This window comes from Mus musculus, chromosome 17 (genome assembly GCF_000001635.26).
Source record: "Mus musculus strain C57BL/6J chromosome 17, GRCm38.p6 C57BL/6J".
NCBI lineage: Eukaryota > Metazoa > Chordata > Mammalia > Rodentia > Muridae > Mus > Mus musculus.
Window position 1 is genome coordinate 71,614,742 of NC_000083.6, and position 26,830 is coordinate 71,641,571.

Below are 26,830 nucleotides of genomic sequence, written 5' to 3' on the forward strand. Positions count from 1 at the left end.
GCTGAATTACCCAACAAAGGGGAGAGAGAACCTGTATCCAGAGGTTAGGCACGGTCCCTGGTTGAGAGATGGGGCCATTAACCCTTCTCAAAATTTTAACCCAGAATTGCTCCTGTTTAAAGGAAATACATGGACAAAGAGTGGAGCAGAGACTAAAGGAAAGGCCTTCCAGAGACTGCCCCACCTGGAGATCCATCCCATATACAGCCACCAAACCTAAATACTATTGCTGATGCCAGGAAGTGCTTGCTGATAGGAGCCTGATATGGATGTCTCCTGAGAGGCTCTTGCAGCCCCATTGGAAGAACAACATCAACCAACCAGTACCATCAGAGCTCCCAGAGACTAAACCATCAACCAAAGAGTACACAGGAGGGACCCATGGCTCCAGCTGCATATGTAGCAGAGGATGGCCTTGTTTGTCGTCAAAGGGAGTGGAGGCCCTTGGTCCTGTGAAGACATGATGCCCCGGCGTAGGGGAATGCTAGAGTGGTGGGGCGGGAGTGTGCATGTGGGTGAGGAAGCAGCCTGGGGGAGGTGGGTAGGATGGGGGTTCTAGGAGAGGAAACCCGGGGGGGGGGTAACATTTGAAATTTAAATAAACAAAATAACCAATAATTAAAAAAAAAGAACCAATAAAATAAGGAAAAAATTTCTTCTATCTATCTATCATTTATCTTTTGGAGACAGTTTCCCTATAGTCCTCGATGTTATAGAATTCAGTTTCTAGACCGTGCCTGCGTCTGCCTCAGATAGAGTGCTGGGATTAAAAGGCACACATCCAGATGGGAATATATGTTTGGTTTCTCTTTTCTTTTTTTTTTTTTTTCTTTTGTGTGTGTGTGTGTGTGTGTGTGTGTGTTGTTTTTTGTTTTTTGAGACAGGGTTTCTCTGTATAGCCCTGGCTGTCCTGGAACTCACTCTGTAGACCAGGCTGGCCTCGAACTCAAAAATCCGCCTGCCTCTGCCTCCCAAGTGCTGGGATTAAAGGCGTGAGGCACCACCGCCCGGATTCTTTATTTACACCCAACTTGACCTCCTCTCTTGTCCAATAGTATCTCTGTGTGTTAACACAGATAAAAGAGGCATCTTGTTTCTTCAAGCCCCAACTCTAACTTTGATAGAACTATGATTGGATAATTATTGTACGTACATGGCCACGTCCTCGAAGAGACTAAAGAAACATGGAAACAGCTGTTACAATCTCGGAGATGTAAGTAAATATTTCTTTTAAACATTTCGTCTAGTTGTTTCATAGGACGTAGTTTTAAAAGAAGGATCTGGCTCGGTAGTATGCAAATCACTTCCCCTCGCGCTTCCTTCGCAGGACAAGTTAAGAAGGACCCCACTGAGCCACCGTCCACAGGGTGGGCCCGGCTAAACGCTGGCCTGCGTCACGACCAGCCACTTCTTGGGCTCTCAGCGTTCCCTCCGCCCCACTTCCTCCCTGCAGGCCCCACCCCGCGCCGGTGCGCCTGCGCCCGGGCGAACACGTGGCTGCCGCGGAGCCAGAGCAGCAATGGCGGCCGGAGGCGGCGGTAGCTACGACCCCTTGGCCCCGGCGGGGGTCCCCTGCGCCTTCTCGCCGGACAGTCAAGCCTACTTCGCTTTAGCCTCTAGTGACGGTCAGCTGCGAGTATGGGAGACCGCCAACAACCGGCTGCACCAGGAGTACGTGCCTTCCGCGCACCTCAGCGGTACCTGCACCTGCCTGGCCTGGGCGCCAGCACGGCTGCAGGCCAAGGTAGGATGAGCGGGGACGGCGACGGGGACGGGGACCTCCTGCCGGGCTGCGGCATCCCGGGCCGGGCGGCGAGGCGCGTGGCACCCCTGGCGCGCGTGGCCCGGGGCGTCCCGGGAGAGAGGAGGCGCGGAGCCGGGCCGGCGGCGCGCTTGGGCCGGCGCCGCGGCTGCAAAGTGCGGCCTGGCCCGAGGGGGGCTGCGGGAGGGTGCGGCCCGATCCCGCGGTCTCCACGAGGTCTGCACCCCGGCTGCTTCTGGGCCGCCATGTTCATCGAAGCCTCTGCTCCCCCGGGGGGCGGCCTCAGACTTCCCAGGCCTGGGTCCCCATCAGAGCTACCCGGTGCGCACTTTAGGACCGTCTCGCGCTTCCGCATCCCGGACCCCGGTATTGGTTTTGCTTTGGGCACTTGGAATGCGCACGTCTAGGTTAAGTTCCTTCCGGGAGCCCCTTCCCTCGGCTCGGATGCGTGTTCAACACGTGTTCCCTTCTGCCTCTAGGTTGTGGGATTCGTCGTCCCACAAACTCTTTTCCATTTCTAAGTTCCCTTCTTTCTCAGCGGAGGTACAGTGAAATAGAGTAGGGCATATGATGTAGGTCCTGGTGATTTTTTTTTTTTCTCTCGTAGTTGGGAAACTGCTTAGTTAGGGAATCCTTTTCGCTGTCAGGTAAATGCTGCTCACTGTTGACTCACCCGGTTAGATCTCGGCACGCACGTGGTTAGGCAGTCGGCAGGCAAAAATCTGGAACCGGTGTAAAAGGTATCCTAAAATATGTGACGTTTTGCTGTCACTGATGTTAAAGTTGTTGGGATAGCTTACTCCTTCCCATCCCAAGAGTAAACTTTCACATAAATTTATTTTATCTAAGTTGCTATACTCTGTGTGACAGTGGTTAGCTACTTACCGGATTCCAGCTTTTCTTGGTGACAAAGAGCAGATATGAGGCCCTATAAGTCAAACATAATCAGATTTGTGAAAGTTATGTAATTGTCAGCATTAGAGCTGCTGCACTTTTTTTTTTAACTTTATACAGTTTTCTTTTTAACTTAACAGTCCTGTAAAGTGGTGAGAGTACTTACTAACACTCAGAAATACAGAGAGAGCAGTTAGCTAAGTGCTTGTAGCCAGGCTGTAAAAGTAGGAGTCCAGCCTCTGTAATAATTGTGTTTTTTGTTCCCTACTTATAACATGAGGATAATCACTTAGAATAGTGTATAGCGCCTTAAGTGAAGTGCTAATTACTAGTGGTATTAGTATCTTGTATTTTTGTCCTTAGTCCACAAGGTATGTCAAAGCAAGCAATTTCAATAAAGGCCAACAGGAACTAGACTCGGAACTCGTGTCTTTGAAGTTCTTGGTTGTCCTCAACAGATAGTATTAGATACTCATTTCCAATCTTCTATGTCCCAGAACAAAATCCAAATTTCAAAAATAGCGGTTTGGAGATTTTCATCCACTGTGATACAGTAGGGATACAACCATTTTTAAAGGAGCCCAACTTTAACTTTTCAACAAAGCTCCTCAAATTAAAGCAACTTTATGTGACAAGATGACCCGAGTCCTGGTTCCCAAGTGGTGTGCTGGATTGGATGTGCCCAGTGGTTAGCATCCCCAGAGTGCCGGTGCAGTCCCCAGCAAGCCCTGCTTTCAAGTGCCAGTAAGTTTCACTTTCTTTTTATCTATATGTTGCCATTTCTGCTATGCAACTACTAAATGTCTGGGAATTAGTAAACAGACTTAGGCTGGGATGTAGCTCAAAGATAGAAAACTTGCCTAGCATATGAAAGACCCTGGATTGAATCAATAGTACCACAAAATCAGAGCTAGAAAAGCAGTCAGGGCTCAGGAAGCTAAACGGCATGGTTGGTCACTAACAAGCGGTAGCACTAGGATCCCAGCCTAGCCCCTTACACGGTGAACTCCTACCCTTGCACTTCATCATGGATGGCTGCAGAGCTGTCAGTTCCCATCCTGAGCATGTGACTCACGGAAGCAGCATTTTTCCAGTTCAGCGGTAGACTTAACTGGTCTGCTTGGTGCTGGGGTGGGCTTACAGGTCCAGGTAGTGTGTGGCTTAGAGTTTGTGGCAGCCGCTCAAACTCCGCTTTGGGGCTCACTGGATTGTGTGCCCTGGTATTTTAAGTATTCAGATGATCATCATACTAAACCTGTTTTACATTTTTAAGTGTTTAAAGTGTGACACATAAAATGGATGTTATTATAAAGCCCACGTTCCCAGTACATTGGTATGGTTTGGTATGGGATTTAGTAGACATACTATCTTTTTTTTTCCCCCAAATCCTTATTTGTCTCACCTTCAGACCTATTTCTAGAAGCAGTGGCTCCCACTTAAATGGTACTTACTCTGGTGGCATATGTGTTTTGTTTTTTTTTTTTTGTGTTTGTTTGTTTGTTTGTTTGTTTGTTTTCTGTATAGCTGGCTGTCCTGGAACTCACTTTGTAGACCAGGTTGGCCTCAAACTCCGCCTGCCTCTGCCTCCCAAGTGCTGGGATTAAAGGCGTGCGCCACCACTGCCCAGCGTAGACATCTTGCTTCCAGAGCTCTTAGGATTAAATGAGGTAATAACACATAAATGATTGTTATGGTGAGACTTGGTCCATAGTGGTTATTGTTCTGTCTGGACTCCTGTGCTCATGCAGTGCTGTATTGAATGGAATGAAGTCATATTGAGTGTCCTGCCCTTGGTTTAGGAATGGGCAATTTGCTACAAGGACAATGTTTGGTACTCTACCAGTAGAGAAAGGTAAAGTTATACTGTGTTTCTTGAATAATAGGTTGTAGTGGTGTTTCATAAATGTTTAAAAGGCTTTTTCCTGTTTCTAGAATGATCATAATACCTTGAAGTTTATGCCATGATCGATTTAGCGCTTCTCTGGTTTATGTTTGTATTGAACCTGTTATGCTAGTAGCAGGCTAGAGCCACACATTTAAGCCACCTAGAAATTGATCCTGTTGCTACCCACTATCTTTCTCTCAAACTTGTTTTTCTTCATCCTCTGGTAATAAAACCTGGAAGTCTGACCCTGTCTGATGTTGGGACCATAGTTCACTTCCACATGCTTTGTGGAAACATGAATAAACACAGCCTAGGACCTAACTGAAGGATGGGCATTTTAGGTATTAGAATGCATTAGAGCACAACTGAGACACTGGTGAAATTGCTAGGAAAAGTTTAAGCTCTCCTCAGTACCCTCTCTGGAGATACAGTACAACAATTCAGCTGTATTCCTGACAGTCTGGAGGTCTCAAGTACTTAATATTTCAAAGGAAGGTGTCCTGGCTGGTTTTGTGTGTCAACTTGACACAAGATGGAGTTATCAGAGAGAAAAGAATTTCATGTGAGGAAATGCCTCCATGAGATCCAGCTGTAAGGCATTTTCTCAATTAGTGATCAAGGGGGTAGGGTTTCTTGTGGGTGGTACCTTCTCTGGGCTGGTAGTCTTGGGTTCTATAAGAGAGCAGGCTGATCAAGCCAGGGGAAGCAAGCCAGTAAGGACCATCCCTCCATGGCCTCTGCATCAGCTCCTGCTTCCTGACCTGCTTGAGTTCCAGTCCTGACTTCCTTTGGTGATGAACAGCAATGTGGAAGTGTAAGCTGAATAAACCCTTTCCTCCCCCACTTGTCTCTTGGTCATGATGTTTATGCAGGAATAGAAGCCCTAAGACAGAAGGTAAAGGTTACAGATCAGGTTCTATTGGTAGAAGAACATTTGTTTTGATATATTTGTGACTTGATGAGATGTATGTATTTTCACTCTTATCTATGAAATACATATGCCAGAGTAAATACCATTAAAATGGGTCAAAAATGGACTTTAAAACTACTTACTAATAATTGAACATAATTTTCAGTGTCTAAGGTCAGTTTTTAAGGCTGGTTTGATGCATTAGTGGGTCATGAAGTAGATTTAGCAGGCTATTAATAGTGTTTCGTGAGATAGAATGGAATGGTGAGGATAAGTTTTCCTGTGAAACTTTTTTTTTTTGAGACAGGATTCCCTATGGAACAGCCCTGGGCATCCTTGAAACTCACTTTGTAGACGATATGGGCCTCAGAGATTGGCCTGCCTCTGTTTGCTGAGTGTCTCACGCCCAGATCTGTTTTTGAAACCTTCATGTTTTAGTTGTATCCCTGAGTGTGTTTGGGCCTCCATGTGTTATGCAAACTCTCTACAGTCTCATTCTGAAAAGCCGTTGTGTAATTGTTGACAGGACCAGTCAGACTCTGCTTGTCTGGTTATGATTATGTTTTTAAAGATTTATTTATTATTATATGTAAGTACACTGTAGCTGCCTTCAGACACTCCAGAAGAGGGCGTCAGATCTCATTAGGGATGGTTGTGAGCCACCATGTGGTTGCTGGGAGTTGAACTCAGTGGTCTTAACCGCTGAGCCATCTCTCCAGCCGCCCGGTTATGCTTTTTAAATCCTTGCCCTCAGTTTGTGGCTTTTTGACATCACACGTGTGTGGCTGCCTCGGCTTTCTGATGCCCTGGATCCGATGGGCTTTTGGTGGTTCTTGCTTAGCTCATGTTGGAAATCTCTTTACTCTAAGAAATCAGTCTTAATAAAGTAGTAAGACGTTAGTAAAGACTTTTCACTCCTAGTGCCTTCATGCAGATCTCCCATTACAGATTCTTGAACCAACAACCTTTCTCATTCCTTAAGCTTTATATGTACAGTCGGTATTACGTTCTTTAGAGGGAATAACTGACTGACAGATGGACAGCTCAGGATTGACTGGTCCTGCGCAGTCCAACTTTTTTTTTTTAAGATTTATTTATTATTACATGTAAGTACACTTTTGATACACCAGAAGAGGGCATCAGATCTCATTTCGGATGGTTGTGAGCCACCATGTGGTTGCTGGGATTTGAACTCAGGACCTTCTGGAGAGCGCTGAGCCATCTCTCCAGCCCCACAGTCCAACTTAAGAGAAGCAAGAGATTTCTGGAGGAAAAGTGTGTGTAAAGTTTAGAGAGCATGGTATTAGAATGGAGCTGGAATCAGTAGTGCCAACCTGGATTCAGGACTATTTGGGTGGAATTGTTCTTATAACATTAGATTTGGGGGTGGTGAGGTAACACAGGAATTGGGAGTAAGCACTTATGGCCTAGTCACAGGGCTTGAGTTTGGATCTCAGCACCCTCATTGGGTGGCTCACAAATGCCTATCGCTAGAGCACAAAGGATATACCTTGCCTCTTGGGGCACTTATATACAGGCATACAGGCAATGATTATTAAGCCATTGTCTTTTACTAAAGGGCACATTGGTCATGCAAATTACTGATTTGGTTGATGCGATCTGTGGTGGACCTGGTGATCTTCCCATGTTGAATGTGGGTAGATATGTGTAGTTGGATTTACTTTTGTGTGTGTGCGCGCGCATGCTGGGGAATTGAGCTTGCTACATAAATGCTTTAACCCTGAGCCCTGCTCCAAATAACATTCTTTTTTCTGAGATGGGTTTATTTATTGGCTCAGGCCGGTGTGGAACTGAGTAGCCCATGCTCTTTCTATCTTCCCTACTCCAGCACTGGGTTGAGTGTTTTAAATAGCGTTAGCTGTAGACCAGTGAATGATCCATGAAGTTGTACAGAAACCTGAAGTCATGTATTTTGATATATTTGTAATTTGATGGGGTGTATACTTCTTCACTCTTATGAAATACATATACCACCAGAGTTAAGTACCATTAAAGTGGGAGGTATTGCTTCTAGAGATAGGTCTGAAGGTGAGACAAATAAGGGTTTGATAATACTGTTTAACCTTTTTTTCCCTTAAAAACAAATCTGTGGTAAAGCATATTTGGAACAATTTTTGTTTTATACTTTGAGAAACTTTAGTGTGTAAATGATTTGGTTTAGATTATTTTATTTTATTTGACTGTTTTTCTGTGTAGCCCTGGTTTTAGAACTTGTTCTGTAGATCACTCTGCCTTGAACTAAGGGATCCACTTGGCTCTGCCTCCTGAGTGCTGGTATTAAAGGTGTGTGCTACCACCACCCAATTAAGTGAATATATTTTAGGAAAGTTTTCTTTGATTTCCCCCCAACCTTCTGAGAGAGAGGATTTAACTGTGGGATTATAGGTATATTAAAAGAGGTCTGTTTTTATGTTTGTTTTTTGTTTTTTAAAGAATTTTATTTGGGCTGAAGAGAAGGTTCAGCAGCTAAAAGCACCGATTGCTCTTCCAGAGGTCCTGAGTTCAGTTCCCAGCAATCACATGGTGGCTCACAGCCATCTGTAATGGGATCTGATGGCCCCTCTTCTGGTGTCTGAAGACAGCAACAGTGTACTCTCGTACATGAAATAAATCTTTAAAAATTTTTTGTTCTATTTTTTGAGATAGGCTTTTACTATGCACCCCTGGCTATCCCGTCCTGTTCTGGAACTTGCTATGTAGATGATGTTGGCCCTTGAAGTCACAGAGATTCTTCCTAAGTCAGTGCTTGAATTAAAGACATGTGCCACTATGCCCAGCTCTTTTCTTTTAGACAGAGTTTTAGATAACCCGGGCTGGCTTGAAGCTCTCCTGTAATGGAGACTGGGGCTATGCCCACATGGGAAGGAGAAACTTAGGTACGGCAGTAGTGATTGTAAGGTGTTTCAGAATTAGGAAGTTTGGGATTTTACAATATTTGCTTTCACTTTACTGAAAATCGAAAATCTGAAACTCTTTAGGTTAGTGCCCCTTACCCCTCAATAGGTGTTTCTGTTCTTTGTGTAGAAATCACATTTGTGCCTTGGGGCCATTTAGAGTCACTTTAAAAACCATGAAACTGAAAAAGGGCTAAGCATATCTCTAATTCAGAAACTTCAGTGTTTCAAGCTGAGACTTCTATATTATATTTGTTTTTTCTTGTAACTGCTGTTGGATTTATTAATATGGTTACATTTCTAAGAACTTGCAAAGATGTTTAAAGTGAAAAGTTACTTTTGTTAACTATTTTGATTTTTTTTTTAAATTAATGTTCTATAAATAATTTTTCAAATGTATCCTTTGAAGACAACAAAAAAGAAATAGGGAGAGAGAAAAGGAAAATATGCTTTAGATATCTTTGAGGGGCTGGAGAGAGGGCTCAGTGGTTAAGAGCACTGACTGCACTTCCAAGGGACCCAGGTTCAATTCCCAGCACCCACATAGCAGCTCACAGCTGTCTGTAACTTCAGGATCCAGTACCTTCACATAGACATACATACAGACAAAATACCAATGCACATAAAATAAAAATCTTACCACCTATCATAAAAAGAAATCCCCGATCAATTGATTTACTTATCATCTACCTGTCACCTATCGATCATAAAAATGAAATCCTTGATCAGTTGGTTTATCTATCTATCATCTGTCTCCCTGTCACCTGTCTGCCTGCTTTAATTATTTTGAGAGGTGCTTATGAAGCTTAGGCTAGCCTGGGACTCGTGTCCGGATGGCAGCACGCTATGCCGCTGCTGCTTCTGCCCCTTGGTGTCTTCCCCCCCCCCCCCCCCCCCCCCCCGCATAGGCAATGCTGGAGTCTTCACCAGTGACTCTTGAGTTGAATGGATTTGTGTTTGTTTTTGGTTTCTGTTACTGTAGAGCCGAGACCCTGCCTGGGTAAGAGCAGTTCCTTTCCTAGAATATTAGTCTTTCTTCATGCCAAAAGAATGGACTTCAAGGGCTTCCTTATACTAAAGTTTAAATATTTCTATAAGTTGGAAAGGTCAAAGAAATTAGTAGAAGGGAGTTGGAGCCCAGCCATTAAGCACTCCTCAGTATTGGAGTTATGTTCCCAGTACACACATGGAGGTTAACAACTAGCTGTATCTTTAGTCCCCTGAGGATCTAATGTCTTCTCCTGGCCTCTGTGGATATCAGGCACACATGATGCACACACATGTAAGTGGGCTCATACACTTATAAAATTCCTGAAGGAAGTTAATAAAATCGAATTTTCAGCACCACAAGCTCTGATGTAATGGTACTCTTAAGTTGAAGTCTTTTTTTTTTTTTTTTTTTGGTTTTTCGAGACAGGGTTTTCTCTTTATAGCTCTGGCTGTCCTGGAGCTCACTTTGTAGACCAGGCTGGCCTCGAACTCAGAAGTCCGCCTGCCTCTGCCTCCCGAGTGCTGGGATTAAAGGCGTGCGCCACCATGCCCAGCAAAGTCATTAATTTTTGTTTTTCAAGTGTTGAGGCAGGCTGTCTTGTAGCCAAGACTGGCTGTGAACTAATTCTCCTACCTCTGTCTCCTGAGTGTTGGGCTTAGATGGTTGGTATACCACAGCCTGCTCACTAGTTATTTCTGATGGACAGACATGAGCTGTATCATATCAAATTTGAAATAAACAAGTCTGATGTCATTTCCCCATTAGATGGATAGCGGGGTCTTCAAAGTCAGTAGACGCAGTGACCTTGCAGGAAAATACCAGATTAGTCGTCACGCAGCCACTGACCAGCTTATGCTGCTACTCAAAGCTCTTGGTTGACTCAGATGTATGTGAATATAAAACTGTCTGTGTTCTCTAGAAAGTGAGGCTAGAGCTTGAGAAAAATGGAAGAGTTCGTTGCTTGGGCCTGGATGTGTGGGTTCATGTGTGGTATGGATCTCTTTTCTTGAAGAGAGATTTTCCTCAGACTTACTAGGAAGAATTGTTGGTGTTTAAGAAGTAGAAGGACCGTTGGGGCTGTTGTAAGTGCTGAGAGCATATGAAGTGATCCAGTTTGCTGCCTTACCTCTTTAGAGGGGGGAACGTGGGCCAGGAAACTTAAAAAGTGCACAGGCACTAGCGTTTATGCATTGTTAATGTTTGGTGTATATTTGAAATGCTAAGTTAAAATGTTATTTTTACTTTTTCTTCCAGGAAAGTCATCAAAGGAAAAAAAGGAAATCGGAAGTTACAGGAACAAAGGACCAGGCTGACCTGTTGGCTCTTGGCACGGCAGTTGGTAGCATTTTATTGTATAGTACAGTAAGAGGAGAGTTGCACAGTAAATTAACAGTAAGTATATTTATGTATTTATGTAAAAGATGCGACAGAAACTAATTATTAGAGACTATTAAAAATGCTCCAAGATATTGACGAGCTCTATGTAGAAAGCTTTCCATTCCATTCCATGAAAACTGCATGATATTTGTAAAAGTAGGTAATTCCTACTTGTGAGTTAGAGTACAGAGAACTTTGGCTGAAGTCAAAAGGTATCAGAAGGACTTGCAAGTCGGCACAGGTAGCAGCTTCAGGAAGACCATTGAGCTTCTTAGAGGGAACAGGGGCGGCACTTGGAGTTGCTGCTGAGACTGAGACCAAATGAGTTGACTTTGCTAACACTGAGGACCAGTGGCTCCATGGGATTGGGTGCACATTTCTGGAGAGTGCCACTGCTTCCTGATGTCTCCGAAGGGAGAGAGGACACTTCAGGAAGATTGCAAGTTGGCTTCAGTTTGTCTTATCACCGGTGAAGAATCCAACTGTTGGAATGGTGCACACGAGGATGGAAGAAATAAGGCCGTCTGTCCTTCTAGCCATGTTTCCTTGAAACACATGGGCAGTGGGTGGATCCAGCGGCCAGGCAGATCTCTGCTGCAGGTCACAGCCCATTGAAGAGAGTCTAGCATAGCTGCTTGGGGCAATGTCTGTCACAGTGTGCTCTTGTTCACTGGATGGATAGAGGAGTGCTTACTGTGTGAGAGAAAAAGGCAGGCAGTACAGTTTCCATTCTAACATCTACCATAGGGAATTTGGGATGACCTGGAATTGAAAACGGAAAAAGGCTTTGCATATGAATCTCATCAAGAGAGATCTCTTGTTTATTTGTGGTTTTTCTATGCTTAATACATAGACTAAAAGAAGATAGCTTTTATCTGGTCATTAATAGTATTCTGGCTTTTGTTTTCATTGTTATAATACAAGCAGTTTTTATCTTACCTAAAACTAGCTAGGCCAGTCCCTGTCTGATAAAGAAGTCTGTTTCTGGACTCTATGGTTTGGGTCCACTAGTTCTTTCTCGTACGGCTCATATCTTATGCTAGCACTTCTATCCTGAGCAATTGACATTTAGTCTGGTACCTTTTGAGGGTGTAGAAGTAGGTTTTTCCTACAGAGAAACAGGGAAAATTAGCATTTTAAGATCTTGCTGGTTTACCTCATTTTTGATGTTGGGATACTAAAATGGGTAAGATGTAGTTAAGGCCTTAGTTTAAGGACTAAGGTTTTGAGGTAAATGTTTCGTAATTCCAGGATTCATACTATTATATAAGACTTTGTTTTGTTTTTTAATCTGTAGAGTGGTGGGCATGAAAACAGAGTGAATTGCATACAGTGGCATCAAGACAATGACTGCTTATATAGTTGTTCAGATGATAAGTATATTGTGGAGTGGAGTACACAGACATGCAAAGTAAAGTGGTGAGTACCAATGCCTGGGCGTGGAGGTCGGCCCAGAATCTTTTGGGACCCAGTAGGGAATATATACATTCATAAGGTTATGTAGATGGTTCTCCAGGAACTTTGAGTCGAATTGGACATTCGGGCTTTTACTGCATCCAAGTGAGCTAGAGGAGGCTAAGGAGAGTTGGGTCGCAGGAAAACAGCTAAGTGGTACACAGTGAAAACAAGAAGCCTCAGAGGTGGCATGAGGTTGTTTGTCAGATCAAGGTAAAGTTGGGATGGCCGGGTGAACCTAGGATAGATAAGTTTGGATAGGGAAAGGTGGATAAGCCCTCTAAGAATGGGCAAAGGGACATTGAGATATGGCCAGAACAAAGGCCAAGTAAAAGGCTAACTTTGTAGTAAATAAATTAATTTTAGAGGCGGGTGCCCTAGGGAATAACAGACAGTAGAGGATAAAAGTATCCTTTAGTTAGAGGAATTAGGGTCTGAAGAGGGAAAAGGTTTGGAGAACTTTTATACAACTATAGTGAAAGACAAGAAAGACCCAGTGTGTATGGTGGCAAGGAGGGTCTACATCTAAGGAAGGTGCGTGGACCAGTGTCTGCTCTGCTGTGACTGCCAGGCATCCTTACATGCTGGTGACTTGCCAGAAGAGACGCAGGGAGAGTCTTGACAGTGGGGGTGGGGGGCTTGCAGTTCTGTGTCCTCTTGATAGGTAAGAGTTCATGATCGTTCACATCAAAACTGTCTAGCGTATCAGACATACCACTGTACTTAGTCATAACATGAGCCTAGTGTGTCCCTGCTACACAGCTAAGAAATAAATAGGTTAGATAAATGCCTGACCTCTTTTCTACTAAACTGCTATCTCATAAAATAATTGAGTTTACAGCTGTACCTGCATCGTTCTCCTTTCCTTCCGCCGTGGGTCTGGGGATGGAATTTAGGCTCTTAGGCATGGCAGCTTGCGCTTTTCCCATTGAGCCGTGTTGTAGGCCCCAGTATCTCTTGTGCTTGTGTGTGTGTTCAGAAGCCTGAACTGGTGGTCCTGCCCTTACTTCCTGGCTGCTGTCACACAGGTGTGTACCACCATGGCTTCCTATTTGTTGAAGGAAACTCATTGGTGCTTGGTGTTAACATCCTGTCTTTCCAATATTCTGAATTTTCTCTGACTTTCCATCTTACGTGTTTGTTCTTATGTTACATTTCTCTTTGTACTTCTGTGAGGGTAGCCTGTTGAATTGTTGGATGTAGTTCCTTACTTTCATGTTGAAAGCATTCTTCAAATTGTTGAAGATTCTTGGCTTTCTGTTGGTATTTGAAATGAAATTGTTTAAAAGCAGAATTGAAATCCTAGGTGTGTGTGTGTGTGTCCCTTTATCTGTAGAGCAATCCTAAAGATCTTTAAGGTGTCAGTTTATATGGATTATTACTCTGTGACCTGTCATACTCCTCCAAAGGGTGTGCTCTACTCTAGTACTTTGCTTTTAAAGAAAAAATTCCTTGTTTATTTTGTTTCTGGGTGTGTGTCTGGGTTTTTTGCCTGTATGTTTTATGTATGTATGTATGTACATCACAAGCAGGAAGTGCCTTTGGAGGCTGGAAGAGGACATCGGCTCCCTGAGACTGGAGTTGTAGATGGTTATGAACTGCCATGTCAGTTCTAGGAATCGAACCTGGGTCCTGGGGAGTCGCCAGTGCTCTTGGCCGCTGACACACTTTAGCTCTTCTCCCTCCTCTTTTTTAGAGGACAGGTTTTCTCACTATTGCTCTGGCTGTTCAGGGATTTACTGTGTAGATCAGGCTGGCATCTTGAGTGCTGGGATTAAAAGTGTACTCTAGTGTATTTTCCATGTGCCAACAGATCTACTCTAGTATAGTAGGCAGAGCCTTGGCCATCTATGATGATGAAAAGTTCTCAGAATAAGAGTTAGTTTTTTTTTTTAAAAGATTTATTTATTTATTATATGTAAGTACACTGTAGCTGTCTTCAAACACTCCAGAAGAAGGAGTCAGATCTCATTACAGATGGTTGTGTGCCACCATGTGGTTGCTGGGATTTGAACTCCGGACCTTCAGAAGAGCAGTCGGGTGCTCTTACCCACTGAGCCATCTCACCAGCCCGAGTTAGTTTTCTTTAGTTGTGATTGGCAGCAGGGGTTGCAGGGCACATTGGTACTATCCTCTTCATATGGGGGCAGATTTAGGAGTTTTTCTGGTTTCACGGCAGTGTGAAGGATTCGTGTGTGTGTGTGTGTGTGTGTGTGTGTGTGCGCGTGCGTGTGTGTGCGCGCGCGTGCGTGTGTGCGTGTGCTTGTGTGCTTGTGCACACGTGGGAGGTCAGAGTGTCTTCATCAGATGCTTTCTGCCTTTTTTGTTGTGTTGTGTTTGAACCTGGAGCTTGTCAGTTTGGCTAGACTGATCAGTAAGCCCCTAAGGGTCCTCTTTCCTTTCTTAGTGTTGTTCTGTTTAACGAATTGATTGATATTATGGTTGTTTTTAATATGGGTACTGGGGCTTGAGCAGTATCCCTCTAAGTATGTATCATCATGCTGAATACATAATGAGTAATCACTGTAAAAGAGCCTTACAGTCATGGAAATTGATAAGAAATTGGGAACATTTAAAAGCCAGTAAGGATAAAGAGGACTTTTGTACTTTGTTATTTTGTTATTGGTAGGTTTGAGTGTTTTCTGCTTTTCAGCAATATTTGTCTCATAACTGCCTGTTTATACCCTTTGTTTTCATTTGTGTTCTTACTGATACAAAGGAGCTATTACTTAATCATTTAAGTATTGTCTCTTGTTTATAATGTATAATTTGATTGTGAAGAGCCGGGTTCCCCATTGCGTATCCCAGCATTACTATATACAGAAAATTAGACATGCCAGGATTTCATAATTTAGATCTAGGATAGAAATAACCTTTGGGAACTTCAGTGAAGCCTTGTGTTGTCAAGGGAATTAGAGACCAGCCTGAGAGAGACCAACAGGACTCTAGGGTTAGGATCACCAGAAGAGTAGTCTCCTGGGCATGACAGTCCACCTCACAGTCACACGGCACACACCTCTCTCACAGCATTTGTCCACCAACCTCCTGATACCTCCGGGGAGGTCTTCTTGTGTTTGCCAAAGCGAGGACTAACCTTGTTAGAGAGGCCGTACCCTAGTGGTGTGTCTGGGGTTACTAACTTAATGTCTGACTTACTCTTTTGTTATTTCCTACTCTTGATAAAGTTGTCCTCTGTTCATTGTGGTGTTTTGGTTCTTTCCACAATTCAGCAAATGGAAAGGAGACAATAGCAGCGTCAGTTCCCTGTGTATCAGCCCAGATGGAAAGATGTTACTTTCAGCTGGTCGAACAATCAAACTATGGGTTTTGGAGACCAAAGAAGTCTACAGAGTGAGTTGATCACATTGTTTTTAAAATTATAGTTCTATGGAGCAAGTATTTAGAAGTTGGAGTCAAAAGAGTATGGATCCTAGCTCTTAGTAGAAAGCTTGCCTCACATGTATAAGGCTTTGGGTTCAGTCCTAGCACCACAGCCCAGCAACAACAACAAACACACGCATGCACGCACACACACACACAGAGTATAGATACTTGCCCAAGCGCAGTAATGTGGCCACGTGCATCTGCATTCCCATTGGGAGATGGAGGGATTAGGTTAAGGGTCTAGCTGCTGAGATAACAAATAAGATTCAGTCTCAACAAACTAACAAAAAACTAGGTTCTTTATTTGTAGGTAGATTAAACTAGGGCTCAGTTTTGGCTCAGTTGGTAGAGTTCTTGCCTATCAAGCACGAAGGCATGGGGTTTAATCCCTAGCACCCAGTAAGCCATATATTGTAATGCATGGCTGCACAATGAAAGCAAAAGGAGGAGGATGAGTCTCAGACCGTCTGTGGCAAGGCCAGCCTGGGCTACAAGAGATCTTTTCAGAAATAATATAATAAAGTTATCAGCTGCTGAGTCATTTGCTTAAATAATAAAATTAGGACTGGAGAGTTGACTCAGAGATTGAGAGTGCGTGCTGTCCTTCCAGAGGACTTCGGTTCAGTGCCGCACCATGTTGTGGTTCTAGGGGATCTGATACCTTTCCTGGCCTCTTTGTGCGCCCAGTATACAACCAGACATGTTGGCAAAGCCCCTATACACCCAACATGATTTTAAAAATAAATGATAGAATTCATAACATTTTCAAATCTAATTTTTTTTTTTGCATTAACTAATTCAGTCGTTTATATACATTTTCAAATGAGAAAAACAAGTGGAATTTGAATTTAAAAACCTTCATTATACAGTAATTATAGTTGTGTATTTTAGTGTGTAACCTACCTTTTGTAGAGATTTGCTATAAGGATTTTTAAATAAGTTGTGCTCAGGGGTGTTGAAGCTGTGGTGCTGTGATGATGCCTTAAAATTGTGGTTTCGACTCACTGAGAGTAACGTGAGGACCTACAGTTCCTTGGCTGTGTCTGAGCACCAGAGCACCCCTTTAGAAATGGTAAAATCAGGTCATGAGGCAGAAGCAAGTGGATTTCTGAGTTCACGGCCAGCCTGGTCTACAGAGTGAGTTCCAGGACAGCCAGGACTACATGGAGAAACCCTCTCTTGTAAAACAACAAAAAAAAAAAAAACCAAATCAAGTCTCAAATGGTGGTTCATGCCTCTAATCCCATGCTTAAGAGGCTGAGGCAAACCTGGGCTGCATAGTTCTAGGACAGCAGAGCAACATAGCTTACCCAGCAAGATCTTGTCCTGTTTTATTTATTTATTTATTTATTTATTTATTTATTTATTTATTTATTTATTTTAAAGACAGGGGTGGGGAGGAGAGAAGCAGAACAAAGATGAGAGGAGAGAATAAAACCAGGCAAGGCTGATTGAGAAGGAGAGAAGCTAGTGGTGGGTAGGGATAGGAGAGGCATCTAAATTGTGTTTTAATGCTCAAGTGTCTTTCTTTTGAGAAGGGAAAGGCATACAGTGCAAGTAGAGTTTTGTTAGGGTGAGTTTTAACTGTTTCTGTGCTGTAGGCACCGCGGCTGTGTGTGATGTGTAATGTAAGCACTTATTTTTGCACTGTTTCTAGTCTGTCTCCTAAACGTGATTTAACTTCCTCTAGCACTTCACAGGACATGCGACACCTGTTTCGTCGCTTAGGTTCACGACCATCAGACCTAATGAGAGCCAGCCTTCTGATGGGATTACAGGCCTTTATTTCTTGTCTGGAGCCGTACACGACCGATTACTTAATGTCTGGTATGTAGTGGTTTGGGTTGGGGATTTAGCTTTGCTCTTGAAGAATCTGTCACAGCCTATGGTGTCAGTATAGATGAGAAACTAGTTGGTTTATTGCATTGATTGTTGGACTCAAATTGACGCAGAATTAAGTTTGAGTTCGATGGACCTTATTAAGAACTTAAGAGTGCTTTTTATGTAATTTCAACTTGTTTTTTTGAAATAATTTATAATTTTCACAAGAACATCTTTTTAAGGAAAGTATTTGTACATTTACTGCATATAAGTTAACTTAATGTTCTTTTAGACTAAATATAAGATTTAGTAGGAAATAAATTCTCAATAGAACTAAATTTAAAGCATATTTTTTAATATTCTTTTTTTTTGTAAATTTTATGTGCATTTGTGTTTTCTGTACATGCATGTCTTTGTGAGGGTGTCAGATCCCTTGCGACTGGAGTTACAGACTGTTGTAAGTGGCCCACTGTCCTCGTGTGTGTGTGTGTGTGTGTGTGTGTGTGTGTGTGTGTGTGTGTGTGTGTGTGTGTATTTTAATACTATGAGTTGTGGGTGCTGGGAATTGAATACAGTCCTCTGGAAGAAATGGAATGCAGTCCTGGAAGAGAGCCGGTGCTGAGCCATCTGTCCAGCCCTGGTTTTTCTTTTCTTTTACGTGAATGGGTGTTTGGCCTGCGTGCCTAGTGTGCTTGGGGTCTAAAGAGGGTGTCAGATCTCCTTACACTGCACCTCTAGATCTGATTTAACTTGGAGTACAAGGGTGCTCCAGGTCAAATCCAGGTTCTTTGGAAGAGAGACAAATGCTATTAACACTGAGCTATTAACACTGAGCTATGACTCCAACCCCAGAAGCACACTTTTCAGTCACATGTTAACTTTTTTTTTATCATTTAATTTGTACCGAGCTCTATTGATGTAGAGTGTAAAGTGTATAAGTGTACAGATTGAGCCTGGGGAGATAGTGTAGATTATAAGTGCTTGCAGTGCAAACAAGGCCTGAGTTTGGTCTTCAGCTACCACTTTAGAGAGTTGTGGTGGCTGCCACACAGTAGTGGTGCAAGCCTTTAATCCTAGCACTTTGGAGGAACAGACAGGTATGTATGGTCTACAAAGCAGGTTCCAGGACAGCCAAGGCTCAGTAGCGAAACCCTGTCTAAAAACAAAAACAAAACCCCATAAACAAATAAATACATACATATAAGTGAATTCAAACTTACAAAAACGTTAGGCATGACACAATTGTGCTTGTGTCGATGTGAACGCACACACATTTAGACACGCTAAAAAAATCTTTGTGTCTGGAACAATGGTGGTTCAGCAGTTAGGAATTCCTGCTGCTTTTACAGAGCCACCAGGTTCATAGCTCCAGGTGCAGGGAATCTGCTCCCTCTCCCTTCTGGCTTGTGTGCTGTGGGCAGCAGGCCACGACTGCCTAGTGGCTCGGCAAATCTGTTCTCTTACCTAATGGCTGCTTCTGTTATCTAGGCAGGTCCGGTCAGAGAACAAGGAGAAGAGTGCAGTGATGTCTTTTACAGTCACAGACGAGCCTGTCTATGTTGACTTGACTTTGTCAGAAAACAAAGAAGAGGTAAGTGGTTTGGTGTGAGAATTCATTTTAGAAGTGCGCAAATTGTTAGCTGTGTAGGATCTCCAGAACCCATGTTGGAGCCGTGCAGGTGTGCTTGCTGCTAGTAAGCCTAGCAATTGGGAAGTAAAGATTCATCAGAGATCATGTCCTAATAAATGAATCGGAAAGCAATTGAGGAAGCTACCTAACAGCTTTGGCACCACATCTGTGCACATGCATGCACACCACACACAGTTTTTCTCTTTAGTTACTGAACTTTTTGGTGTGTATGTATGTCTGTGTGTCTGTGCAGGCACACATGCCCATGTACACATGGGAACCACCCGAGAACATCGGGTATCCTGCTCTGCCATTCTTGCTTAATCTTTAGAAGTAGAGTTTGTTCTCACTAAGCTGGAGCTAGGGTGATGGTGAGCAATCACTGGCATCCTCCTGCCTCCTCCCTTCCCCTTCCCAGTCCCGGGGTCACAGGTGTGCATGCCATCCTGTCTGGCTCTTTATGTTGATTCTGGGTATTTGATCTCAGGCCTTCTGTTCCTGTCCTCTGGGTCGTTGTTCCAGCCCTGAGGCAGTCTTGCTGTATAGCCCCTGCTTAGCCTGACAGCTGCTGTGTATCTCAGGCTGGCCTTGAATTCATGGCAGTCTCTTGCCTCAGTCTCCCAGGCTCTAGGATTAGAGGCATGTACCCGAATGCCCAATTAATTACCATCTTCATTGTTGTTTTGTCTTGAGGTAGGTCTCTATTCCCAGCTCCCTTCAGCTTACTCTATTGCTAACGGTAATAACTGTGAGCGTCTCATGCTCCTGCCTCTACTTACAGGTGCAAGGATAAAGATGTAAACCACAAGTCTAGTTTGTGAGGAACTAGGGTGGAACCCAGGATTCTGTTCATGCTAGCAAACTACCAACTAAGCTGTGCCTAGCCCACACCTAATACCCTTACTGAATGCTGGCTTAATAATCCAAATATCATGGATATTAGGGAGTAACAACAAAATGTAAGCTGGGTAATGAGGTTAGCTGGCTGAACTGCCAATGAGCCACGGGGGTCTTCTTTGTCTCTTCCTTGATAGTGCTGGGATTAAAGAGCGCATGCCAGCATGCCTGCATTTATGTGGGTGCTAGAATTGAACTCAGATCCTCATGGCTTTTTTTATGTGGGTGTGGGGACTGAACTCAGGTCCTTACACCTGTGTGGCAGGCACTTAGCTGACTGAACCTACTCCTAGGTCCCTCACAGGCTCTTTAAAAAGCATTTCAAAGTCTTTTTGTTTTTCCTTTTTCAAAAAAAAACGTTTATTTATTTATTTTATTCATATGAGTACACCTCCATTGCTCTCTTCACCAGAAGAGACCCCATTACAGATGGTTGTGTTGGGAATTGAACTCAGGATCTCTGGTGCTCTTAACTGCTGAGCCATCTCTCCAGCCCAAGAAACCTAAGTCTTATTATTATTTTAAGTAGTAATTACTAATTAGTCATAAGGTCCAAAATAAAGCGTTGATTCTGATCTAGGGAACACTGGCTAGTTACCAGTAGTTTGGGGATAGACGTATCGTAGGAGTTGTGGAAAGGGAAGTCTTAAATGTGGTGATGTGAGGATGGCCTTTCCTTGGTGACTGAATCTGTTCAAGGACAACTGACATTTCTTCAGGAGCATCCTTACTTCCTGAGGTCTAATCCTGAAAGCTTCCCACGCCCTCATGTTTTCTTTTTCTTTTTTTTTAAGATTTAATTTATTTGTTTTATGTATATGAGTATACTGTAGCTGAACAGATAATTGTGAGCCATCATGTGGTTGCTTGGAATTGGACTCAGGATCTCTGCCCTGGTCCAAAGATCAATCTGTCTGTCTGTCTGTCTATCTATCTAGATATCACATGCTGTGTTCAGACACCCCATAAGAGGGCATCAGATCTCATTACAGAAGGTTGTGAGCCACCTGGGATTTGAACTCAGGACCTTTGGAAGAGCAGTCAGTGCTCTTAACCTCTGAGCCATCTCTCCAGCCCAGCCCTCATGTTTACCCTGCCTGTACTTCAGTGTTTCCTAGTGTGCTGGGCATTCTTTGAATTCTTGAATTCTTTTAATTTTTTTGAACGATACAAATGGCAAGATGTTGGTTACTAAATATTAAGAAAGATTTTGTCAGGAAGTTTCAGAACTTCAGTTCAGTTCTCTGCACAGGAAGCTGATAGCAAAAGTGTGATGGACGGGAGTCCCAGACCAGGGGGCCAGAGGAGCCAGTGCGCCCACCTCCTCTATGGATGCGAAGCTGTGTTTTCATCAGTCCTGACTGCTGGGACTGGGACATTCCAGAGTCATTCATTCTCTAGTTTACCTTGGAGGCTGCTTTGTGCCTATGCCACCTTCTTGGCCTAAACATTATTTTCCAGTCTTGACAAGAACAACAGTTAATTTGTAAGAGAGACAGATTTCGTTAAAGAATTGTGTGAGTCAAGTAAAGTGTGAAGGTGTGCCCTTTTAATCCAGCACTCCAGAGGCATAGGCTAGCCTGCTCTACGATAGTTCTAGGATGGTCTGGGCTATCCACCCTCCCAAGTTTGTTTGCTTGTATGCATCTGTGTGTTCAGAGGACAGTTTTATAGTCAGTTCTCTCCATTTTTATATAGATTTTGGTCGGCTAAACTAAAGTTGCTGTCCTTGTATAACAAATGTCTACCTGTTGCCTGAGCCATCTGTCTGGCCCCGGATAGTGGTTTTTATTCTAGTTACTAAGGAGTTAGGGCAAGAGTTCCGTGTTCACGAGCTAACCTGAAGACTGGTTAGATAGCTGCCTAGAATTAATCAACCGTGTTTCTCTTTTAGCCTGTCAAGTTAGCTGTTGTTTGCAGAGATGGTCAAGTTCATCTTTTTGAACACATATTAAATGGGTAAGTAAGAGGTTTTTAAATTAGAGTTTAAAAGCCTGCTTGTTTCTGTGTTCTTTTGTGTTATAATCCAACCTCCCGCTTTGCATTGTATTCCTGCTTGTTCTGTTAGATTATTGTGAAAACATTCTTGGTTGCACATTCATATGACTATGTGAAGAACTCAAGTGTGGGGGTGATGGGCTGTGTCTTTTCTTTGTGGTTAGGAGAGCGGCTTTTCGTGGGGTGCATATATAGTGAATGCCGGTAATAATAATAAGTTTGGGAGGGACTTGCTTGTTTTCTCCCGTGGTTTATTTGCCTGTGTTGATGTGCATGTCACTGGGTGAAGCGTCCCTGTCCTGTTTGACTGATAGGGAAGCAGTATGCACTGCGATGGAACATTCTGGAGGGCGAGGGGTGTGGTCTTGCCTAGGCTGCACAGTGCCAGGGCTTGGTCTCTAGCATACCAAGAAGGGTTAAAAATAGACGCTCAGGAAGTTTGCATCTCCTTCCATTTAGCTCTCTTAAAGAGTAGCATTTCCATGTGTAGTCCTTGAGTTAGCACAGTAGTGTGTGTGCAGGGTATGCTTTCCAGCTTGTAAATAGCACCGGCTGCTGAGGATTTTCACATTTCTCTTTGGCACAGGTAGGCCATTAAAGTTTGTTTTGTTGTAATTATTTTACATATGGGTGTTTGCCTCCATGCATATATATGTATCACTAGCATGCTTGGTGTACATTGGGGCCAGAAGAAGGTCTTGGATGCCCTGGAACCGTTGAGTTGCCATGTAGGTACTGGGGATCAAACCTGAGTCCTAAAAGAGTAGCCAGTGCTCTTCACTTCTCCATCCCCCTAGCAGAGGCTTCAGGGCCTGAGGTTCAAGAGAGTTACTCTGTCCAAGCTGTTGAAAATAGTTTAAAGAGATGTCAAGGAAGAACAGGTGCACAGTCCAGGGCCTAGAGACAGTTAAATTAGGTGATAGACAGTGTGAGCTCACCAGGAAGAAGTAGGGTAGCGAAGTTAGAGCATTGGGAGAAAATGTGTGGTTGGGGTGCAGTGAGGAGCCTGAGTCAGGAATTAGGAGACCAGAGTTTCCTTCCCAAGGATCTGCAGGTTGGGTGTTGGGTATGAAACCTCAGGAAGACGTTCATCAGTAGGAGAGCTGGGAGTGAGCCACAGATGGCTGCAGGATGGAGAAGTAGCTGGTGTGGCAGACAATTCAAAGGTCGTGGGAAGGAGAGATTAATATCTTAGAGTATTAGTGGAGAGCAAAAGTTCCTGGTCTAGAGTGTGGGTGAGAAGACAGCTGCTGCCCAGGCTGCCCAGGAGAGCCAGAACAGGGCAGGGCCTGAGAAGCTTGGAGGGCTTTGAGCAGTCTTAGCTAGGTACCAGAGTGGTGAGGCATTGAGGAGAGAGTAACTGAAAGGGCGTGCGTGTGTGTGTGTGTGTGTGTGTGTGTGTGTGTGTGTGTGTGTGTGTGTGGCCTGACCTTCAGTGCACTGAGAGCTTACTTGGGTGTGTGGAGCCTTCTTTTGGTGTCTGACAGTATGTGACAGGGGCATAAGAGTTTGAGGGCTGGTGTTGGTAGGGCATGTAAAGCTTTGAAAGAGACTTGCGTCTTTCTGTCTACCTGTGGTGCTGTGGAGATGAGGGCAGGGTCTTGTGTTGTCACTGGATTCTCTAATCTTACTTTCCCTTTATTTCTAGACATTGCAAAAAGCCCTTGACTTCAAATTGCACAATCCAGATCGCAACACCTGGAAAGGGCAAGAAAGTAACACCAAAACCCATCCCTATTCTAGCAGCTAGCTTTTGCTTAGACAAAATGTCCTTATTGCTGGTGTATGGAAATTGGTTTCAGCCTACCATTGAGCGAGTGGTAAGTAGATGCTACTTTGGATACAAAAATTCAGATTTTTCAAAGGAGTTATTTTTGTTCCTCGTTGGGGATACTTCAGAGAAAATAAACATGCTCCTCTAGTTAAACTGTTTTTCAGTGGTTGGTTTCATTTTTTAGAATTCTTTTTATTTTCCTTCACCCAAGAGATACTGAGTGTTATTTTGGTATTTTGTTTAAGAAATCTGATGTTTTCTATATAACTAACTTTAAAGTAGTCCTAGTTTCCTGTTTCTACTGCATACTGGTTTTGACTGAGGGTCAGCATGCAAATGACTCCAGTTGAATTCTGCCTTGTTCCATAAAATGCATTTCTTACCAGTAGCCCTTGGTGGCACCCACTGTTTCTCTACATAGAAATGGAATGGAAGTGCCCTGACATTTTTTTTTTACTACAGAATATTCTGTAAAGACTTGCAAGTTCTTGGTCTTGTCCAGTAAGTGCTTAAGTTTGATTTTTTTTTTAAAATAATAATCTTTTTTTTAAAGAATATTTGTTACTCTTTTTTTTTTAAGATTTATTTATTTATTATATGTAAGTACACTGTAGCTGTCTTCAGACATTCCAGAAGAGGGCGTCAGATCTTGTTACAGATGTTTGTGAGCCACCATGTGGTTGCTGGGATTTGAACTCTGGACCTTTGGAAGAGCAGTCGGGTGCTCTTACCCACTGATCCATCTCACCAGCCCAAGTTTGATTTTTTATAATGCTTTACTTGCTAAGTAAGGCTCGTGGGCAGCCAAATAAGCTCTCTTGAGTTTATTACAGAACATTGTTTTTTCTTCCTGATAACGGTAATAATTAAACTGAGTGCCTCATTCATGCTAGACAACCTCTGTACCACGGACACAGGCTCTTGTTAGGTGGGACTGCTGGCTGTGGATGTGGAAGGGGCTCTACTGTTTCTGCCTCTTGGGTGCTGGGATTTCAGGTGTCTGTCAATCCAAGAAGTACTTTGAAAAGTTGATTGTAGACAAACAGCTTAATTAAGCAAGGAGAAAAAAATGCTGCTGGAAACTCATCTGCTAGCTATATGGGGAATCCCTTCCAAATAATAGCCTTTGTTAAAAAAAAGTCTGTTTGGGTTTTACAGATTGTAACTTTCCAGGCATGTGGTGTTAAAGCAGTTTTAAAAGTGATCCTGGCTAGCTCCCAAGTAAATGAGACAGACTAAGATTTATTTAATCAAGCTTTACAGTGAGGATCAGAAGTCTAGCCCAGCCACTGGTGGGTCAGCTTTTATTGACCATGGGTGGGTGGGGGGTCAGCATTTGAATAATATAAGGATAATATCTATGTAGTGTATAGTAACATTATGCTCACATGGAACTTTTCTGGGACGTAAGTAGTTTGCATGTGGCTCCTGTTCCCTCCTAGAGCACCAGCCTGGACATGCTGATTCCTCTCAGAGCAGGCCTGTTAGTAAGCAGAGCTGTCCTCAACTTGCTTGTAGAACAAACTTGTTTAGGGTAGGACTCAGTTGTTTTATGTGTGGATTTTTATTTATAAGAATGTTGGACCTTGACCCTTTTTCTGTAAATGAACGTTCAGGTGGCCCATAAACAAGGAAGAGCATGCTGCACCAGGGCCTTCAACCTGTGCCTGTGCTCAGCTGCATGGGTCTCAGTGGTGACTGGCTGACTGGTGACATACTCTATGAAAACAGCATTATTGATGTTTGCTTTGTTTGACAATCTTTTTTTCTTCCATCTCCTTTTGAAAAACCATGTCCAGGCTTTGAACTCCAAAGATACTCATATATGTTTGGAAAGAGATATTTCAAATTGCTGGGCTCCAACAGTAGAAACTGCTATAACCAAGGTGAGCACATGATAGGTTTTATGTTTAAAATGACAGATTTGGTTAAATTAATAAATGTATGGTGAATTCTATGAGCGCTGCCGTGTGAGATTGAGTTGATGAATTTGTTTCTCTCCTGTCCTCTGAGATAGCTTGTTTATTTGGTCTGGATTAAAACTCGTGATTCTTCAGCCTCAGTGGTGGGGTTTCAGGTGTGTGCATGACCACACCATACCTGGCTCTCGTTTTATTCTCTGCTGTTCTCTCGCTTCTCACTTAGAAGTGTGGACTGCGTGTAGACACAGCACTGTAAAGCTCCACGCTGTGCTGTTGATGTGGTGCATGATGGTCTGGGCAGGGAACTCCAGGATTGAGTGCGAATAGCAGATTCCAGCATTGCTTATCCCAACTTGATAGAGCACAGCTTTGGTTAGCAAAATGTTTACAGGAAAAATCAACCACAGTGGCACTGGAGTTCCTTGCTGCTCAGACTATCATTGAGGCATTCTGCTTTGAGTGTGACTTGCTGTGGACACGTAGTTACCTTGTTTGGTATGAAACAGGAAGGAAAGCCAACTCATGCTGTGATGATATCCTCATGGTTTCGCGTCTGTCTGAGTCTCAGAGATGACACCTTTCTCTTGGCTGTTTGAGCATGGTTGGCAAGGATTTAATTCTGGAGGATTTGAGATATGTAACTTGAACATTTTTAAAAATCACACAGTATTTGGTAGGCTTTATTTTTCTTGGTTTGTACTCTAAATGAGATATTGTAGACTTTAAAACCATGAGTTTTTAACCAGTATTTTAAGTTTGCCAATATTCAGTTAACAGTTTGTCTTGAATTTCTGTCGTACATTTTAGTGAGTGCATTTTATTGCACTGTCTGATGGAAAAGCCTTTGGAGGGCTGCTTGCTTTCATTAGTAGGAAGCACAAGACCTAAGTTACATCTTTCCTGTATATACCCTGGCACTGTGTGTGACAGGTAAAAACACCAGTAATGAATTCTGAAGCAAAAGTTTTGGTGCCCGGGATTCCTGGACATCATGCGCCAATCAAGCTGCCGCCCGCCCAGCCCAAGGAGGCCGAGAACAAGAGGAAATTGGGCAGTACTGAGGTAATGACCACTTAGCTGGGTCCGAGCACTGAGAAGTAGGGAGCATCGTGGGCTGGGTTCTGAGAAGCTTGCAGAGCTTGCTTCTGTTCCCAGTCTTAACTAGAAGCAGACGTTGTCATTTCCTCATAGCTGGGCAGGTATTGACTGACTCGA

General features: G+C 43.4%; 1 protein-coding gene and 2 non-coding genes across 4 annotated transcripts in view; all 3 read left to right on the forward strand.

Annotated features, from left to right (window-relative positions):
* Positions 1–1,436: 1,436 nt before the first annotated feature.
* Wdr43 (WD repeat domain 43) overlaps positions 1,437–26,830 on the forward strand; it is a 42,854-nt gene continuing 17,460 nt past the window's right edge. The window contains exons 1-10 of one of the 2 annotated variants that reach the window (XR_385368.4): positions 1,437–1,744; positions 10,612–10,749; positions 12,032–12,153; positions 15,420–15,540; positions 17,264–17,400; positions 18,883–18,985; positions 21,816–21,880; positions 23,568–23,739; positions 25,493–25,579; positions 26,546–26,677. Coding sequence is in view for 1 of the 2 variants with exons in the window: in NM_175639.1 (NP_783570.1) it covers positions 1,520–1,744; positions 10,612–10,749; positions 12,032–12,153; positions 15,420–15,540; positions 17,264–17,400; positions 18,883–18,985; positions 21,816–21,880; positions 23,568–23,739; positions 25,493–25,579; positions 26,546–26,677 (1,302 nt within the window). In the remaining variant the exon portion in view is untranslated. The remainder of the gene's footprint in view (positions 1,745–10,611; positions 10,750–12,031; positions 12,154–15,419; positions 15,541–17,263; positions 17,401–18,882; positions 18,986–21,815; positions 21,881–23,567; positions 23,740–25,492; positions 25,580–26,545; positions 26,678–26,830) is intronic. The other variant, NM_175639.1, reaches the window with a different exon arrangement.
* Positions 16,538–16,620, forward strand: Snord92 (small nucleolar RNA, C/D box 92). The gene has a single exon (NR_028556.2). It is a non-coding gene; the product is annotated as a small nucleolar RNA, C/D box 92 (small nucleolar RNA).
* Positions 26,148–26,215, forward strand: Snord53 (small nucleolar RNA, C/D box 53). The gene has a single exon (NR_028551.2). It is a non-coding gene; the product is annotated as a small nucleolar RNA, C/D box 53 (small nucleolar RNA).